This window comes from Talaromyces amestolkiae, assembly GCF_001896365.1.
Source record: "Talaromyces amestolkiae strain CIB chromosome Unknown scaffold6.1, whole genome shotgun sequence".
Taxonomy (NCBI): Eukaryota; Fungi; Ascomycota; class Eurotiomycetes; order Eurotiales; family Trichocomaceae; genus Talaromyces; species Talaromyces amestolkiae.
Window position 1 is genome coordinate 352,412 of NW_024468042.1, and position 20,193 is coordinate 372,604.

Below are 20,193 nucleotides of genomic sequence, written 5' to 3' on the forward strand. Positions count from 1 at the left end.
GGGGGGGGGGGGGGGGGGGGGGGGGGGGGGGGGGTCCAGATGGGAAAAGAAATGTTGAGAGACAAATGAGGCATAAGTATGATATACGTCTCAAGATGAAAGAAAACTAGTTTGACTAAAATCCAGAAAGCTATCTAATGAGGTCATTCGATGACAAGAAGCTCCCTTTGATCCGGGTTAGCAACGATTGCCGCGAATGGACAAAGAAACCGCAGAGGGAAATGGGATGGTTCGTGGCTCGTTAGCATGTTCACTGCAAAAGAGTCATTAGAAGGAAAAAGAAAACACGCAAGCAAGGTTAACCGAATAATGAGAGTATCCCCATGGTCCTTAATTCCGTAGTGCTAAACCAGTTGAGGTTTACGTGCTCAACAAGAATTTGGCAAAACGTTGATGCTGACCCGGTGCATATCGTAATTCCCAGCAGTCCGGTTGGAGAACGTGCCACTGCTACATCATGATCATCAGTAGATGATATATGGGAAACACGGCACTTCTCGGTCTGAAATTTTATGGGTCTGTGTTCCTTTGTCCATGTTGGGATGGTTGTTGTCGGGTACGAATGGTTCTGTACCTGTCCGGTGAAGTACAAGTATATAATAAACGAGCATCACCGAAGAAATCCGGATTTTGAATTCCTGATAATGCAGGGTTTAGAAAATAACCTTTAGGCTAACTTACCCACTAGTGATCTTCGATTCTGTGTGTTTTTGGTTCGTGCTCTTCTCGATTTTTGCTTTTTCCTGAATCTCCTGCATGCTTGGCTCTTTTGTGCGAGATCCTATTGTTTCGGGATCGCCGGACTAGGGCAGATCTTGTGTAACGAGGGAGTGTGTTCCGGTGTGGAGGTCAGGAACTTAAGAAGCAACAATAAACGAAATAAGCAACCTTAAGAGGATTGTCTGTCCACCTGTTTCAAATGGGCCCACGTACAGTCCTGTGGCTTATGTATGATAGTGTTTTTGGGCATGGTTGTTGAGATGTGGTTGGATTTATAATATGCATAAGGCTATATGCGGAAACTTGGAATCTTGATGTCTTTCAAAAAACTTCAAGGGCGGCTTTCTTTATTTATCATCAAGTGTTGGGACCTAAAAAATCGTCCCTTCGTGCTCTTCCTCCTATTTGGGTCAGATGAGTGCTAGATGTGCGCTAAACTGTGCTATGACTCAGTTATCATGCTCAAAGAACCAAACCCTTTCACTCGGCAAATGGACAATGGAAGAATCTTCCCTAGAGAATAGTATAAATAAAGGGAGGCCAGCAATTGATTCACTACGAGAACTTTCCGGACTTTCTCATGGTAGTAGATTCTTGTCAACCAAAGATATTGACTGATTAGAAACGGTACATAACTCTGGTGAAGGTGACTCAATTACCGGCTTTGCCACATATGAGTTGGACTTTGCCAAAATTGAGTCAGTGAAACTTTCAAGATGACTCGGCAGGTCAACTTGATATGCAGCTAAAGCTCCTACCCTTGAAATGAGGCTAATGTGCGAACCCATTTCACAGAAGTCAATGCGTATGCATTCCCCGGATTCATTGTCCAGATACTCTATAGAAATCTTATCTCGCCACTTTTTGCCTGGGATTCTAAGTCAGGGGCGTGAAATTCGAAGCGCCTTTTGCCATCGATGACGCGTGAACAAAAGAAAAAGCCTCGGGTCAGAAATATGCGTGAGACGGGTAAGTTCTCGCACACTAGATAAAAATGATCGAGGCATACTGAACTTGAAACATTTATCACCGACTAGTAGAACAACTTTATTGTTGAGTCAGCAGGCGAAATGCAGGAAATCTAGTTACTGCTCAATTATTGTATAGCTGCACGTAATCTGCGATCGCCAGTACTAGTGAAAAGAGTGATTTAATGATTGAGGTCTAGTAACTGATTCCTAACTAGACATGATCTAGACTCTGATTATCTATATTCTACAGAGACTACATATGCTCACCAGTAATCTGGTTCAATAGAACTGGCTTATCCCTGACACATCTTTTTGTCTCCGCTGTTATTCCCGTTCTTGCTCTTTATCATTCAATGATATTTTTGTTTTCTAGAGCAATTCCTTACATATACCCACCTTGACTGGTTTCATGGGTGTCTTGCTGAGGCACCAAGAAAGTCTTTCAGTAAGCAGCTTAGGCTTGGCTAAAATCGATCTGATTCTGAAGTGCAATGCCCACAGGTAGCTGTGTGAGGTATCATATAGGGCAGATGTTTCATATCAAGGCGTACCTAATTTATACCCACACCTCACTTGAGAAATGTTACTCATATACGATCGCCTAATAGTCTCAAGGCCAAATTCAGGGAATGCTCAACGTGGACGTCTCGCTGGGTAGGGAGATGGAAGCTCCAGGGCTGACCTAGGGTTCGGTGTTAGGGTTTTGATTTAGGGTTGATGATATTCTGAGCTTTCACCGGCGTGCCCTTTTCAGCCTTACCTATGCTAGAATAGCCAAAGGGCTTAATACACGTACTCGACATTCGCGAGAAGTGTAGAATACGTATATAAATTAGTATTCGTAGTCAACGACGGGGAAGCTTGTTCGAAAACGATGTGTAGCATCGGTCTTTACTCGGCGCACGAGCTAGCCAAACTTAGGGCTATTGGCATTTTCATTTCTTCACAAAAAGAGATATAAATACCCAGAATGTAAAAAGATTTCCAGAAGAAATCATTGATGGTTCTACTCAAGTTTTAGAGGAGACCGAAATGTCTACGCATTGGTAGAAGCTTCAGAGCGTGGAGTAAGCCCTACACAATCTACTTCTAGCATGGTGTACGGAGTATATTTGAACATTCCGCGATTTTTTTATTTTTGAAACCATATCCTTTTTTTTCTGCAACAAAGCAACAAGTACTTTTTTCAATTGCCTTTGAGATAGGCGCTCCCTGTTTCGGCATAAAACCAGAATGCGGCAGGTAAAACGTACAAAGAATGTTTCATGGCAATGCCGATCAATCAGCATTATGGCCAATACTCTGCTCGTAGCTCCCTTTTGTTCCTGTCTTTGTTCTCACGTATATCAGTATAATAGTATCGCTAGTATATAACTAGCTTCGCAAGGTACATATACTACCCGTTGGAAGGTAACATCCTGACGAGACTTAGTCGTATTCCTCGTATCAGTATGTAATCGTAATCGTTTTGAAATTAAGCTCTCAAAGTCCATTATCGGCTACGTCGATTCGTCATATATAGAAGAACGTACCCGAATAATTCATCGAGTTCTTCTGCCAATATTTTCAACTCGCGACGACGAGTTCGTTGCATAATTATCCATCTCTTGAAGCGCTTCAAGGACAGTGGAGAATTACAGTCCAGTACCTCGCCGAGTAAGCAGCAAAAATGCTAGACATGTTCCGTCGTATCTACGACAGCTTGATTTCTCCGCCCGAAGTGCCCAAGGCCGAGAACCCGTTGCGATTCGGTCTGTTGGGGGCTTCGGACATCGCGTACGTTTTTTTACCCGACCGATTATTCTTCCAGTAATGTAGCATGAGCTGATGTGATTTCGATCAAGGCCAATGTCGCTAATCCTCCCGGCAAAAACACATCCCGAAGTCGTCATTGCATGTGTCGCCGCGCGAGATCGGGCGAGAGCTGAAAAATATGCGAAAAAACATGGCATTGAAAGTGTTCATGATACTTATCAGGGTTCGTTTCAGACACCTACATAATCCATGAACACATTAACCAATCGCGTACAAAACAGACATCATAAACGACCCATCTATAGACTGCATCTATATCCCACTGCCCAACTCGCACCACTACGAATGGGCAATCCGCGCCATCAAAGCCGGTAAACACGTCCTTCTCGAAAAGCCATGCACCTCAAACGGCGCCGAAGCACGAAAATTGTTCGAGCATCCGGCTGTCACGGCGCCGAATGCGCCTGTATTATTGGAAGCGTTCCATTATACGTTCCATCCTGCGTGGCAGAGTTTTATGCAACTTATTCACCACGACCCTTTGGCCGGACCCGTGAAGAGCGCTGAGAGTTACTTTTATCTGCCTCGGGGGTACTTTGGAAAGGACGATATTCGATTTCGGTACGCGTTATCGGGGGGTTGCACTATGGATTTTGCAACGTATTGTGTTTCGCATGTTAGGGCCATGTTGGATGATTCGCACCCCGTCGTTGAGAGTGTCGAGTTTAGGAAGATATCCGAATCTGAGCATCGCGGTAATACTGCGGAAGATTTGGAGCAGATTGATGAGGCTGTTATGGCGACTTTCAGGTCCAAGGCTGGGGCTGTTGGGAAGTTGGTTGCTGATTTCAGTCTGGCGGGGAGTATCTTGGGGGTCAAGGCACCGAGGCTGGGATGGCCGAAATGTGTTGCTGAGCTGGAGGAGAAGGAGGTCAGCGAAGAGAAGGTGAAGCTGGCAGATGGAGAGAAACATTTAATGCAGCGCACGGTAACGTTGTACAACCACATTGCTCCCGTCATATATCACAGTATCGTCGTTGAAGATCAACATTCTATTAGACGCAATGGAACAACAACGGTGAAATCATGGGGAAACAAGACTACAATTAAAGCATATGACTGGGCCGACAAATCTGATGGTCACCCGGGTGGCACATCCTGGTCGACGTATCGATATCAACTCGAGGAGTTTGTGAATCGTGTAAGAGGCAGAAAGGGAACGGGGGTGTGGGTTGAGCATCAGTCGAGTATAGATCAAATGGATGTATTGGATGAGATGTATAAGAAGGGTGGTTTGAAGATTAGGCCTTCGAGGCAGATTGATGAGGATTAATCTACAGAAGTTCGAACATACAAAGGCGTACTCATTGGCCATAGGCCTGGCATTCTTCTGCATAGTAACCACCAATAGAAGCTTGATATCCACACAGGTATATTACGTAGTATAAGTAACAAGCTTATATCCGAGTTAAATTCCTCACCCCCAGATCAACCACGATTGAAACACTTATATGGAGCTCCTTAGAGCGCCGATGAGCGCTCTCATATATTATTTCACTAAATGATAAGATCGCAAAAGAGCTCTGTAGTGAGCTCTCAATCAAGTGCTCCAATAAGCTCCCAAGCAAATGCCCCGGTGAAGTGTTCAGGAAAACACTCCTAGAAGCCCAACGTAAATCCTCTAGTGGGCTTCATACGAGTGCCCTGATTAGGTGCTCAGACAAGTATTCCTACAAGCCCTATACAAAGTCATCTCGCAAGCCCTGAACTGTTATACTAGCCCTAAGTGGATATTTATACGCAATCAAAACAGGCATGAATTAGAGCAAATAAGGGTGAGGAGCAGAACTCAGTCATAACTTTCTTACTAATAAAATACACTTACAAAGTTTTATAAAAGAATTCAATTACCACTGTATAGACAACGAAATGTCTTGCGGATATACTCCCGAATAAAACTTAGGCGATATACTGTACTACCATGCAACGTAGTACATAAAACTTTTCTCTTCGTCAAACCTTCCGATTGTAGCAATACGTAGAGGTTTTACTATGTCCACATCTCTCCGCATTCACTCCGCGACGTTCACTGACTCCCCCACGGCAATAGGCCCAGCTCCGAGCCCATCTCGGACATGCTCCGATCGACATGCAGAACGAATTATCCGAGGTTTTCTGGGATTGACCTACAGGAAAAACCAGGAAAGAGACACCCAGCGAATAGAAAGCAGACGTTTTGACTTTGGCTAGCATGTAGCCAGACTAATTGGTCTTTTGAAGCGCTGATCACTATGCTTTATGCTTAAACCGGGTAAATGTAGCACGAACAAGTCGGTGCGACATACTCGCCTTCCATTTAGAGCATCGTGGGGTTGAATGGGGATAGTCATAACTGCAATAGCTCTTGGAAAATCTGCCTATATAATGAGGGCCTTGGCACGTTTTGATCTGCCTGTCAATTTCTTTCCAGGAGTATTCCTAGTGATTTGTTGCATGTACAGATTGACAATTGCGATATGGATCAACCACAGTATCTTGGCCTCAAAGGCCAACCCCTCGTATACGCCGTCACCTTCTGTTGTTCAATAGGATTTTTCCTCTTTGGCTACGATCTCGGTTACATGGGTGGACTTACCACATCTCCCGAATTCCTGGACCTGTTCGGCAATCCCAATGCATCTCTTCTCGCCTTTATGGTTTCGTCCTATGAGGTCGGATGTATGTTTGGCGCTCTGTATCAGTTTCTGGTTGGTGATCGCTGGGGAGGTCGTAAGCCAAACAATTTCGCCGGTGCAGTCATTGTGTCTATAGGCGCAATTTTGCAGGCAAGTTCATTTGGTTTGCCGCAGTTTTTGGTGGGACGTCTGGTAGCAGGGTTCGGGTTGGGAATTATGACTACCGTTATTCCCATCTGGTTGTCGGAATGTACCACACCCAAGTCGCGAGGTCGTATGATGGCTATGCAGCTGTCTAACCTGATCATGGGCTTGATTATTGCGAATTGGTTGGATTATGGCATGTCCTTTCACGCCGGGTCAGTGCAATGGCGCGTGCCATGTGCCTTTCAATGCGTCTTTTGCCTGGTCCTGTTTGTATTTATACCATTCCTGCCTGAGTCACCGCGTTGGCTCGCTGCGGCTGGCCAAATCGAACGCGCCAAACATTCCTTGGCAGCTCTCCGTGGCCAGCACCTGGACGCCGATGATGTCGTCGAAGAACTTGGTCAGATCCAGTATGCTATTGCCATTGAAGCCGAGGAAGTAGGGTCATGGAGCGATGCGTTCAAAGACGGCGGTATCAGTGGTTTCACACGGGTTGCCATTGGATTCTCAGCGAATTTCTTTCAGCAATTGTCTGGAGTCAACGTCATGTCTTCGCTAGGCCCCTATGTGTTTGAAAACTCGATCGGCATGAGCCGTTATAATGCCATGCTCGTCTCTGGTGGATTGCAAGTGTTTTACTTCCTAAGCAGTATCATCCCGTGGTTCGCCATTGACCGTGTCGGAAGACGCAAGTTGTTCATGATTGGGAGCATGGGAATGGGCGTGTGTATGCTGCTTTCCGCAATATTTGTCGGCATCGGTACGCAGGGACTGGGTTACGCCGCCGCGGTCGTGCTGTATCTCTTCCAAACCTTCTTCACGCTGGGCTGGCAATCCAACATGTGGATCTACCCCAGTGAGCTGCTGCCGCTGAAGCTGCGTCTGCGTGGTGGTGCCATTGCCGTCATATCGCAATGGCTGTTTACTTTTCTCGTTGTCGAGATCACGCCGCCTATGATCACTAATATCGGATACAAAAGCTATGTCGTCTTTGCAGTGATCAATTTCGTCACGATTCCTTTAGTGTACTTTTGTTTCCCTGAGACCAGCAAATTGCCGTTAGAGGCTGTTGATTTGTTGTTTGCCGACCGTGATGGACAGAGGCCCAGTATATGGAGGGTGGTCAAAGACTCGACAGATGCGGCTTTCATGGAGAGCATCACGAAGGAATTGGCCGAAAGAGCCGAAGCAAGGGCGATGAACGAGGGAATCGTCGACGCGGCAAAGCAGAAAACGGCGGTTGAGGTAGAGAACGCGCATGTCTGATTGTGGGTCGTAACCACGTGGATGCGACTCAATTCGGATGGAGAGTTGACCAGGCGAACAAGAATTAATACAGTTTCAAGATGTTGTTGACTTTTTGTAGATGCGTAGTGTTGTGAAGCAGTCGAATAATGGTTAACTAGCGTAGTGTAGCTTAGCTCCTCCGGCGGTACGGAGTGCATGCCGGATTGATGCATGTAAGATATAATACAGGATGACGCAGTTTGATTGGCTACTCCAAGCTATATTCGTCATTGAACGTACGGTCTGTGTAATTAATTAATCGGTGATCATTCATTTCGGTACGACTGATCTGTCGGAATGTAGCTGCAACGTGGACACACCCGTAAGATTAACAATCGCGCAACTCCCGTCTTACAAAAGAAAGAGAAACGACGTCGGGATACTCGAAATATCCTCTCCGTGATAGTGGAATCACAATTCGCTCGGGCTGGAGCAAAGCGCATTACAGCTATGCCACCATCCAACACTTCAGCGCAACAAGCTCCTACCAACAGCACCAGTAGCACACCACAAACATTCGATAAAGTGCCGGACGTCGATCCAAAAACAGGCCTCCATGAGCAAGGCAACGCAGCAGCCCTCAAGAATCGGGCCGACTTCGATCTCACAGTCTCACATGGCATTCTAAGACAATCCTCCGCTTCAGATCCAAAAAGACCCCTCGAAGCCGGAACACAAAAAAGCAACCTTCCACCAGAAAAAGTATTCTCAATACAGCTAGGATCGGAGCTATTTCGGTTATCGGGAGCGTCAATAGCCTCTGACGGTCAGTTGTAAATTCCGGGTACGAATTTAGACCATTGGACTGAAAAGCCTAGAGCACCGTCGTATTTTTCCTCATTCTTTGAAGAGCAGCTTCAACGAACAGATCAGAATGCAACCATTCGCACACTCTATATTGACCGAGATCCGGTGATCTTTCGCGAAATATGTAGACATTTACAAGGTTGGTGGTGTCAGCATCTTTCTTTCTAGCTTACTGATGTTCGACAGGCTACCACGTCCAGCCACGAACTGGTGAGGAATATGTGAGACTATATATGGACGCGCAGTTCTACAGTCGTACGCTCTCAAGTTAACTCGCGTAGCAAATGCATAGACTGACTCGTCATAGTTCCCCGACTTACCGGTCAGCTTTTCGAGTCCGACGTCTTCTTCCAAATCGGCGAACGAGACTTCCAAATACCAAAAGATATCTTCTCGGCACCAGGGGACTCTCCCAATTTCTTCACGCTGGGATTCAACATTCATTTCTCGGCACCTCCTATGATGCTACCGGGACTAGAGAAAAAGGGCTTGTTACGACCCCCTTCGATCATTCCACCCAGTGTCCCGAACCGATCAGCGGAGGTTTTTGCACAGATACTACACATCCTTCGAGGATATCCGGTAGAGATCAAAAACGAAAGTCACCGGGCAGAACTTCTTCGCGATTGTCGGTATCTACATTTTCGCGGTCTGGAGCAGAAACTTCTTCCGCATGAGATAAGCTACAACCCTGAACGAGATTGCAGCGAGATTGTGATTCGACTTGAAGACATCCGTCAATCGGGAGTTCAGTTTGTGGCCGATGGGTCGCTTGTGGATGGATCTACGTCTTCCGGCTGGGTATACTATGCGCGACCATTCGTGGACGACAAGCCATGCGAATTGATAGTTGAAATCGGCGGACAGGGTACAGTGATTGATATGGAATCAATGCGCGCCGACTTTCGCGGACTGACAAAAGCCCGCGTGAGCAGTCTTGTGCAAGTAATCGCCAACAAACTCAACTTACCAAACAAAGCTCCCCTGGGTCTGATGATGATGGCCGGGGGCGGATCAAGAAATACCACCGCCAGCCCGGGCCATTCGCCTCTCAGCGAAGATCGACCAAAAGTTCAAATTGGACCAGATGCCGATATCGTCATTGACGGCGAATGTTACTGCGCTAAACCGGGTGGATCTACGGGCTTCATTCTGGAGAAATCCAGCGGCGCTACAGTTCCGCTCAACGGTTCAAATACTGGACCGCCCGCGAAACGGAAACGGGAGGAAGAAAATGATCACAGCGCCAGTTCACCGCAAGGACGATGGATGGTCCATAACGGGCAATGGCGGCTACGGGTTCAGCCAGATGGTTTTAGCAATCAGTTGGAGATAATTTTTACGGCTGTTAAGCTGGAGGTATCAACGTGTCAAAGAGCGCGGAATCGGAAACGGGGGTTCTTAGGATAGTCTGATCTAAATGACAATTTATTGAATCGTCCCAAGATCGAAGACTAATACTGCTAATAACCAACCAATGGACCGATCTTCATCATGTTATCCTTATCAGATCGTTGCATAGATAGATGGACCTCGGCAAGACCCGAAAAAGGCTAAGTACGTAGATCCACCGGCACAGCCATGACGAAGCCGGATATATCTACTGCACGTGAAACCTATTTGTTGGGATCGACTTGGTTATTAAGTGGATTCGTCTAGATCGATTGTCAGAATAATACATAAGAAAATCTCCTGTTCGTACCTAATCGTCCAGCCCCAGACCGGTATACCCTCACCTGAACCATCAATCATCAAAGCGAACCACGAGACAAACAAAATGGCCTCCTCCGATATCAAGGTCACTCTCTACTGGTACCACCCGGCTCAAGCATCTCTATCTACAATCTACACAAACTAATCATTGACATAGGCTAGAGCAGTCTCGCGCACACTCGATCCTTTGGATCCTCGAGGCCCTTTCCGTCCCCTACGCACTCAAAACCTTCAAACGCGGCAAGGACATGCTCGCGCCCGCCGAGCTCAAAGCCGTTCATCCTCTAGGCAAATCGCCCATTATCACAGTCGAAAGACCAGAGTACGCGCAACCCTTGGTGCTGGCTGAATCCGGGGCGATTGTGGAATATTTACTCAATCATTTCCGGGGCGAAGAGAAGGGTCTCATCCCGAAGAAGTATGCGTCGGAGGAAGATGCGGCCAAGAATTTAGAGACAGAGGAGTGGTTGAGGTATAGATTTTATATGCATTATGTGGAGGGCAGTTTGATGCCACAGATGGTTACGGCGTTGATTGTTGATAGTACGTTACCTTTCTGTTCGAGGTGTTCGTTAGCTGACGATTGTGCAGGCGTGCGCAACGCTCCAATCCCATTCTTCCTCAAACCTATTCCCCGTCTGGTCGCAGACAGAATTCAGACGAGTTGGCTCGACAAGCAATTCGCCGTTCACTTCCCGTTCCTGGAAGGCCAACTCAAGTCTGCTCCTGGAACCACCGAGAGCCAACGAGGGGGGCTTTGTGGGCCCAAATTCACTGCGGCTGATATGTTGATGAGTTTTCCCGTTATTGCGGCTACGGGTAGAGGAGTTATTACAAAGGAAAGTTACCCTGAGATTGTGGCGTTTGGGGAGAGGTTGAAGAAGGATGATGGGTATCAAAGGGCAGTGAAGAAGATTGAAGAGGTGGATGGGAAATTTTCCGCCTCGTTGTAATTGTTTTCTTTTTTTTGTTTGTATTGTTATACCAGGTGTAAACCACGAATGCGAAAATAATTGGAAGTTATTTACGGGGAGAATGAGAGGAATCAATAATCTCAAGTAATGACGCTATACCTTATATATACTAGCGCCACAGTCTTGGCATCACCTCACCTCGTCCACCTTCAACATCCGCACGCTACCTCACAAAGATCACGATCACCTTCAATTCAGTCATCCATTGAGATCTTTCACAATGGCTGGCCCGAGCAAATGTATGTTCCGAGAATTTCATTCAATATACCCAACTCTTTCAGTCTACAGGCAATTGCTAACCCTTCCGCCATCACAGCTCTCGTCCTCGACCCTGCTCTGCAGAAGTACTACGGTAATTCCCTCCTCGATTCTATCTCTAGACACTCCGCATCGACGTTTTTTTCGCTTCTGGAGGCACTATCGATGTGCGAGAATTTGGATGAATGCTAATCCGGGATGTGCAGAACTCAACGCAAACCGCTACAAATACTTCAAATGGACACCGCGAAACGCATGGTTGACTCTGCTCTACGTCGGCATTGTGCCTAGTATCATTGGCTATGTTGCGTATAGCACTGATGTGAGCGCACTCCAAATTTCCCGGGAAAATTGTGTGCGTAGCGATGGACTGACAGCAGTGGATTATATAGGGAAAATATGACTTGCGCGGAAAGAGACGAGGTGATACCATTGCTGAATTTTAGAGGGAATAAGCCTTGATGGAGATGCGTGATTTGTTCACTTTTTCAACTCCAGTTGCTTCGAGTTGTAACTTCGGTAAAGTCGGAATGATTTGTTGTCAGCTGCGGACGGTGCAGTGCGGTTCTCACGATGAATGCCGTCACGCCTCTGCGATTGTCGATTGCCTTGGTTGTTTTCCTGTGTTCGGAACGGTCGCGATTCAAAGGTTCTCGAATTAGACGTGTGAAGTCTTGTGCTGCTTCGCAATTTGTACCTGTATATATTGAGAAATGGATTTAAGTTTACCAAAGCTATACGTTCTTTGTGGAGTGCGTTATCTGCTCTGGACGTGTTTGTCATGACGTATAAAGTTCTGTATAGACAATAAATGCGATTAACTACAATCTGATAATCGGCTCTGGACGGATCGAAGACGTGTAGGACCTCTTTCATGGCTACAGATTGTCCTTGGACTTGTTTCATTAAAGTAGTAGTACATGCGGAGATGCCGACATAATAGAATCATAATATACATGGTATCGCACAGTTGAATTCATCTTCCCCTAGATTCATTCCAAATTTCCTCAATCCCTAAGCCAGCCGTAATCAAAAGCCGTGACATGTAAGGCCTTCAGCTGACGAAGACCGTCTCGGTAAAAAGAGTCAAGGGTTTCATCAAGGTTTCGAGTGCACTACTCATCGGTTCAGCTATATGACCCAGAAAAAAATATTCGACAAATTCATATTGTCGCTGAATCACCCAAACAAGCGCCCAGATAGCAAGCACACTTTGATGTCCAGCATTTGGAAAAGAGCACTTTTGTAGGTAAGTGACGCTCAATTTTGACTTCTCTCATACTGAAGGTCTGTATTCACTTAATAAGGACCTCTGCGCCTCCCCCATCCCCCACCGCGTTCTTCTGGTAATCGTTCGCCTCTCTTCCAATCACCACTCGGCAATCCATTCCCTGGTGGTCCTCGTCCCATGCCACCACCCCCAGGCCCTCGTCTCCCACCACCATTCTCACGCGGCGCTCTGAACGCCCTCATGCCACCCCCAATAGGTCCTCCCGGGGGTCCTCTCCCACCTTGCACCGGCGGCGCAACACTCCCATCATCTAGCGGAGGTAAAATCGCAACATCCACGTAGTCACCCACCACGAATCGCGCATCGGCTAGCGTCTTATCTGCCTCGTCTTGATTAGAGACGTCTTTCCCCATAAATCCCCGCCGCGCGCCATTCGTTCGTTGCTCGTCGTGTCCGTTCTTTTCTGCCGATCGTCCTAGAATAACGCTCCCGATATCTTTCGAAAGGTATCTCCCTCGCCCCTCCGTCGCCGCGCCGCGTGTATCGGGGTATACAAGTCGGAAACAAAGCCTGGTCCCGGCTTGAGGATCGGGTAGTTGTGATGGTAATGCGCCAGCTAGTAGACTGGACAGTTCGCGCAATGAACACGACTGCCATGTGTAAATTTCTAGGTGTGGAGGTAGTTCTCTTGTGCAGCTGGGTCCTGTAGGAGTAGGGATTGGGAAGTCGGTGAGGGCGTGGTAGGCGTTTTGGCGGAAGAATAGTTTGAGGTGGAAGGGCACGGTAGTTTCGCGGTTGATTGCCATATTGCGTTGCGCCGCGAGGACAGCGGTGCAAAAAATCAATCAGTATTCTGGTAGACGTGCGCGAATGTATTTTAGCGGGGATTGTTGTGTAAGTTTAGATGTGGTGTGTAAGTTGGTGAGGTGTAGCTAGGAAGGGACAGTGGAGGTGGAGACTTCCAGATAAGATCTTCGTTCCGTCTCCGCCAAAGCTTTTAGTCTGCCTGCATTTCGACCTCGATTTTACCCACGAGTCATGAACAACTGGCAAGTAAAGCTAGCTGGCTACATCAAAGCTATATAATACAGCATACTGCTTCGTGCGAACTTTTCATTCATCAAGAGTTCACACCGCGACCGCCACCATGGATTTCGCATCCTTAATGGCCAAGGAAATCTCCAAGGCCAAACCCAGCGACACCAAAGACAAAAAAGAAACCACAAACAACAATAAATACCAGCGCCGAGCCGACGTCGAAGCAGCGCGCATCGCAGCATACAACGCTGAACAGGAGAGACTACAACGGGAACGGGAGGAAAAAGCAGCTCTCAAACGCAAACACGAAGAAGACGAGATTGAGCGACGACGTGAACGCGAAGAAAAGAAACGCAAGTTAGCGGAAGAGTCGCGCAAGAAAAGGGAAGCTGAAGAGGAAGCTGCCGAAAGACAGAGGAGGAAGAGGCTGGGATTACCGGAGCTACCGCCGCGGGCAAGTGAAGAAGGAACGCCGGTGCCGGAAGAGGACGATATCGATGATGAGGAATTGATCAAGAAATTGAGAGAACTGAATGAGCCAGCAACTCTGTTCGCGGAGACGCACAAAGCTCGCCTTAAGCGATATCGAAAACTGGTTCAACGATCACTTACGCCACAACTCTCCAAAGGCCCTATCCCGACCACTCTCGAATTAGTGCCAGAGAAAGACATGAAGATACCCGTCAAAATACCAAAAGACATTGATCCAGAAGCCAGAAACTTTCTTTTCAGACAACTCGCCTCGTACTTCACTATGCTGCTGGAAGAATGGGCAATTGCGCTCGCTAAACGAGACACATCTGTCAAGGAGAGCTTTGCGGGTCGACAGGCATTCAATGCCATGGTGCAAAGTAGGGATAATATGCGACCTTTGTTTAAGAAATTTGAGACTGGGGATATCGATCATACGGTTCTGGAAGCCGTGGTTGAGATTGTGCATTGCGCGCAGGAAAGAAGATATGTGGACGCGAATGATGGTTATCTGAGACTGAGTATTGGAAAAGCGTACGCCCTCCTTTTGATACAAAGTGTTTTTCAAAAATGTCTATTTACTAATAAAATACAGGGCATGGCCTATCGGTGTCACCATGGTGGGTATCCACGAACGTTCAGCACGAGAGAAATTGCACGAAAGCGACAACAAGGCCCATATCATGTCGGATGAAGTTACGCGGAAATATCTACAGAGTATAAAGCGGTGCCTGAGCTTTGCGCAGGTGCGATGGCCGCCGGATGACCAGTTGCAGTTGATGGGTTAGATATGTAAGTAGTTTGATAAATGATGATACCATGTTATTATTTCGTGTTCTATAAGTCGGAGCTATGCAGCTGCCGTCAAGCTTATTACATACTCGTAAGTACTGACCAATGAAAATGGTTGTAAAAAATAGCAGTAAGTAGCGCAGATACTTAGACTGTCGTCGCTGACATCGCAGTCGCTCGATTTCTCGCTGAAAATCGCGGTCATGGGTATGGGAATCCGGCACTTTGCTAATTTACCTAAAACTGAGTAGGAGAGTTTCTATGTTACCGAGCCTACTACTAAGTGAGGTAAGAGGCTTTTGAATCAAAATGCAGAAACACCGTCCCGCATCGCAATGTTACATGGTGCTCTGCTTGTGATAACCTAAACCAGGTCCACCAACGATACTTTCTGGTTTCCCAACATGCTGATTGCTGACGATCGACTAGTGTTAACACAGCGCCACGCCGGCAAATATGAAACTGGTAGATTGATAGCCGGAATTTTCTACTTTAATTTCGGCTTTCCAGCGGCCGTTTCGACGATATCTACGAGGAAACAGTCATTATAAATAGTACGTCCATCATGGTCATAATTCTTGGCCATCATCACCGGGAAAAACGGGACGACGACACTTTCTACCATAAATCATGGCCGTGCTCTTGAAGGCAATGCTTTGGGGGCTCTACGCTCCGCTCCTGGTTTCCGCATCAGCTATCAGGCATGACCGGCGCTCCGTCCAGCAAGGATGGTCGTTGCAATCGAGCAGCTGTCCTAGTGGAACGAATTCCTGTGGTGGAGGAGCATGCTGCCCGTCTAGTCTGTATTGCTTTGCAGCCCAGAATGATGAGGTAGCCTCGTGCTGTGCTTCTGGTCAGTGATCTATTCTATTCGGGAACGTGAAGCCCGGAAACAAATGATTAACGTGCCTCCTTGGATAGATTCCGTTTGCGTGGGTGCTGTCGAGGGCGGTTCAAAGTGTGCTGACTCGAGTTGGTCTCTATGGAAGGGATTTCAGGGCAATGGCTTCTGTTGTCAAGTTGGTTTGGTTGGTGTGTACAGTGCTTCCGGAAACGTTGCTGGAACTTGTGTTGCGTCTGCATCAGTGGGAAGCTCGACAACTGCTGTGCTGGCTAGTCTGATCTTTCTATTTCTGCAGGTATTTTTCACTAACAAATTATAAAGATGTCGAGTGGCACGGGAAGTTCTGTTACTTCCACTACGACTACATCTTCAACAACTACAACTTCTAAGCCTACTACCACTTCAACCAGTACCACTACTACTAAGTCTACAACCACTTCGACTAGTACCACTACCAAGCCTACTACTACCACTACTATTAAGTCTACGACTACTTCAACTTCCAGCGCATCTCCCACTGGTCGCGCTGTTTTTGCTCACTACATGGTAAGTTAAATGCAGTCTACGGCCCCCTAGGGTACCCTAATACTCAATAATTCGGCACAGGTCGGCTCTATGACTGCCGCAGAAGCTGTAACAGATGTAAATGACGCCATTGCTGCCGGTTTCGATGGATTCGCGCTGAACACTCACACAATCAGCTCAAGCGATACTTGGAATACTGACGCCCTAAACTACCTGTTCACAGCCGCCGCCGGAACCAGCTTCAAGCTGTTCATTTCATTTGACATGAGCTGGGGTTTAGATGTTTCCAGCCTCGCAGCGTTCCTCGCCCCTTTTGTTGCCCAGGAAGCGTACTATTTCGTGGACGGCAAGGCGTTCATCAGCACGTATACAGGTGGTACGATATCTAATTCGGAGTGGGACAGTGGTTTCATCGTTCCTCTAGAACAGACATACGGCATCACCCCTTATTTCGTCCCCAATTTCGGCGACTATTCTGGGTATCCCACTGGTGTCTTTAGTGCATACCCTATACTTTCTGGGGTATTCACTTGGGAGTCGGCCTGGCCAGCAGCAGGAACTACACCCGCAAATGTCAGCGATAGTGTGGATGCCCAGGCGTTGGCTGAGGCACATGCAGCTGGAGCTGTGTATATGATGCGTAAGTATTCGAGCATTCATAAATTACAGACTACGAGTGTAAGCTAATCTAATTGGGGTGCGTTTCAGCCCTCTCATCCTTCCAATTCAAATACCTCGGCTCCGGTCAAGACTGGTACCGCATCGGCGAAGACAACCTACCTCAGCGCATGGAACAGATTTTGACCCTGCAGCCCGATTTTGTCGAAGTAATTACCTGGAATGACGCAGGCGAGAGTCACTACGTTGGCGACTTCTGGGCTGAGCAGATCGATGGAACCTCCATCGGAACGTACGCTGATGGATTTGATCATAAGGGCTGGTTGCAGATAATCACCCCTTTCATTAGCGCCTACAAAGCCGGAGCCACGGACATCTCTCAGATAACCCCTCCAAACAGTGCCCCTGTTGGTGCGCTTTGGTATCGTACGCTCCTAACCACTGCAGGCTGCTCGTCTACCATCTCCAACTATCAATCTGCCCTCGATGCCGTGAATTTTGCCGTCATCCTGCCCTCTGCCGGCTATACGATTAATGTTTATAGCAATTCTCAGCTAATCGGCAGCTACCCCGGTGTTGCTGGATTGAACTACAATAGTGTTCCTGGCCTCCAGGTGGGCAGCGGCCAGTACATCCAGGTCTTGGATAGCTCAAACAGTGTAGTGGCGACTGCAACGGGTACAAAGTCTGTGGCATCCGAGAGTACGTCTAGCATTTGCAACTGGAACTATGAGGTTGTTGGTCTTTCTTGAGTTATCTGCACACAGAAGTCTTCGGATAGGCGCCTGTCCAAGACATCTTTGATAATTCAAATTGTCTGCTTCACATGAATGACTAGCTATGTAAAGATCGTCGCTCTAGTTTTGCAAAATAGGTTAAATCTTATTTATGACCCCGTGTAATCCCAATAACTTGTCAAGCTATTTCGGCTTTGCAGATGACAATTCTAGTGTACTAAACCGATATGGCATAGGGAACCTTAGTTAGATGACCTACCCCGCAAAGTTGGGTGTAACATTCACCCAACAAAGCAGGGCTTGATGGGGTTTGAACGGCCTGATTGGACCGCAAAGCCGCTGTTGGCCGGGATATCAAATGAGCGGTTTAATATAAGACTAGGTAGAAACCAACACCTTCTAGACCTTCCGTCCTGCAGACCGACCCCAATCTGACACCCGCATTACTCTCCGGCTCAATAGACAGCACCCTTTCATCATGCCATCGGTGCCGTGCGATGCTTGCGCGCTCCGACGTGTTAAATGCGATGGAAATAATCCGTGCTGGATTTGCATCAAGAATGACCAACGATGCACCTTCTTGAAAGTCCGCAGGCGCCGGGGACCCAAAGGTCCTCGGAAGTCAACCAAGATAAAATTGGAGCAACTACAGGCACAGCTGTCATCATCATGTACCAACACTCTTGACCAGAGACCGATTTCTCTAGGGACCTACTTCACTTATCTCGATATCTACAAAGACTCATTGTACACGACCTGGCCGATTGTGTCCATCGATTCTTTGAAAGCCCGACTGAACGACCGCCGGAAGATCGATTATGAATCCTACGCGCTGGCTGCAGCACTAAGTGCGGCGACAATCGTACAATTGAAGCTTTCACGAAATGAGAGCATGTCTGAAAAAGCCCCAAGTGTGGAAGGAGAAGACTTTGTAAAGGACTGTCTACGGCATCGTACCCAATACAATCATCAAAACTCCATTACCGTCAATTCACTGCTTACCTCCCTTTTCCTTCACATGTACTACGCCAATACGGGGCAAATGAGTGCTGCGACCTTTGCTCTGCGTGAGACCATCACTTACGCTGATCTTTTGCGTCTCGGAGACCCGACTACTTTGAAGTCCGTGTGCAGGGATGAAAAGGAGTTGCGACTTCGAGTCTTTTGGGTGCTCTTTGTCACGGAACGGTGAGTTGAGGCTTGTCATTTGCAATTGGACGATGATGATTGATGTCGTAGGACGTTCTGCATACAACATCGTCTCCCCATGACCATGCAAAAGATCAACGAATATCCGACCTTTCTCGACGCCCACGATATCAATCCGCATTCCGTCGGTGGATTCTGCGAGCTCGTTCGCTTATTCACTTATGTTGAAACTGAGTTGGTGCAATCCACAGCGCTTGAACAGGCGGTTCCCATATCATCATATAGTAAAGAGGAGCTGCAGTGCATCTCAACCGACCTTGACACACGCACCCATCATCTGACCTCGCTGGGAGACTTGCAAATCGCAGATATCGAGACGACACGCGCTTGGTTGAGGTCGCTTCTGTGGCAGCACGCTGCTTCGCGATTTATGCTCGAGTCGGATGCCTGCAATGTGCATTTTACCCCAGAGTATCCGTTCCATCTCGCGAGGGATTTGCTATCGTTTCTGTCCAAGGTTCAATCGAGTTCGATCCGCGCCCATGCTTATTCCATGGTAAGCTTCCGTCTAGTCTGGAGAACGTAAGATCATTGTTCTTGACACTCTCATAGGAAGTCAAACTTTCTCAAGTAGCGCATTCTCTTCTAGACACAATTGCTGTCGTCCCATCCATCGGGCTAATGCGTGGCCAGCAATACGGACCGGAGCATGTTGTTATTGCTCTCGAACAACTTCTAGGCTTGACTGCAAGTGGTAAGTCTGAACATCTTTCACTTCTGCATACCCGTATGGTCGAGCTTGGTGTTTCGGGGCCCTCACGACTATGTCTTTCTCTACCAGATCATCCACAAGTCAGATCTGGGATAGATAATGAACGCGAGTCAGGGTCCGTTCACGATGCGGGGTTAGATGAGGAGATTAATGCTTGGGTATTAAATACTCCGTGTGGAGTAGATCAATAAGAAGCTGAGCTGTATATGTACATATCAAGAATAGTTTCTTAGCGGTTAATGATACACTTCATCGAGATCTAAGATCTACGAATGTTACCCTGCCATAGCCATGTGTAGCTAACAATAGCACTAGTAATTAGTGAGACCCTCATTCTCCTAGAGACTCTCGCTGAAATTCTCGCTCAAATTTCGACTGCGTTTTAGATGCGGAGAGTCTAGCTCGGACCTCTTACTAGAGCTGTTGATAGTTATACCTGGTTGGATGGAAATTCAACCTTAGGTGGATATGCATCGTTAATTTTAGAGATCCCAAAGCATGTAGCTGTCTCCGGTTAAGAATTCTATCATTCTTCTAACTTATGCACGTCGATATGTGGCACAGTAGCGGGGATCTCGTTGTGATGTATCATACAATATCCCCACTATTCACTCATTTTCTGCGAGAATTGCACCGATCCCATCAGCGCAATTTATAATGATCTATAGTCTTTCGCAGCCGGCGCTCACAATATTCATTCTTTTGAGTT

General features: G+C 47.2%; 4 protein-coding genes across 4 annotated transcripts; 3 read left to right on the top strand and 1 right to left on the bottom strand.

The window, feature by feature from the left end:
* Positions 1-3,360: 3,360 nt before the first annotated feature.
* On the top strand, positions 3,361-4,779 carry BHQ10_003719 (uncharacterized protein; the record flags this gene model as incomplete). The annotated part of the gene is made up of 4 exons (XM_040876006.1): positions 3,361-3,467; positions 3,536-3,669; positions 3,752-4,067; positions 4,128-4,779. 4 exons carry the CDS (start codon positions 3,361-3,363, stop codon positions 4,777-4,779), a joined length of 1,209 nt encoding a protein of 402 aa, XP_040732223.1.
* A 1,183-nt stretch (positions 4,780-5,962) lies between these two features.
* On the top strand, positions 5,963-11,028 carry BHQ10_003720 (uncharacterized protein; the record flags this gene model as incomplete). Its single annotated transcript, XM_040876008.1, has 7 exons — positions 5,963-7,513; positions 7,859-8,321; positions 8,549-8,617; positions 8,670-9,721; positions 10,077-10,174; positions 10,233-10,618; positions 10,667-11,028. 7 exons carry the CDS (start codon positions 5,963-5,965, stop codon positions 11,026-11,028), a joined length of 3,981 nt encoding a protein of 1,326 aa, XP_040732224.1.
* Positions 11,029-12,606: 1,578 nt separating this feature from the next.
* On the bottom strand, positions 12,607-13,344 carry BHQ10_003721 (uncharacterized protein; the record flags this gene model as incomplete). Its single annotated transcript, XM_040876009.1, has 1 exon — positions 12,607-13,344. The coding sequence occupies one exon, from the start codon at positions 13,342-13,344 to the stop codon at positions 12,607-12,609; it is 738 nt and encodes a 245-aa protein (XP_040732225.1).
* A 341-nt stretch (positions 13,345-13,685) lies between these two features.
* Positions 13,686-19,870, top strand: BHQ10_003722 (uncharacterized protein; the record flags this gene model as incomplete). Its single annotated transcript, XM_040876010.1, has 10 exons — positions 13,686-14,581; positions 14,643-14,830; positions 14,906-14,930; positions 16,190-16,229; positions 16,290-16,848; positions 16,917-17,528; positions 18,271-18,751; positions 18,803-19,268; positions 19,325-19,466; positions 19,800-19,870. The coding sequence occupies 10 exons, from the start codon at positions 13,686-13,688 to the stop codon at positions 19,868-19,870; spliced, it is 3,480 nt and encodes a 1,159-aa protein (XP_040732226.1).
* Between the last annotated feature and the right edge of the window lie 323 nt (positions 19,871-20,193).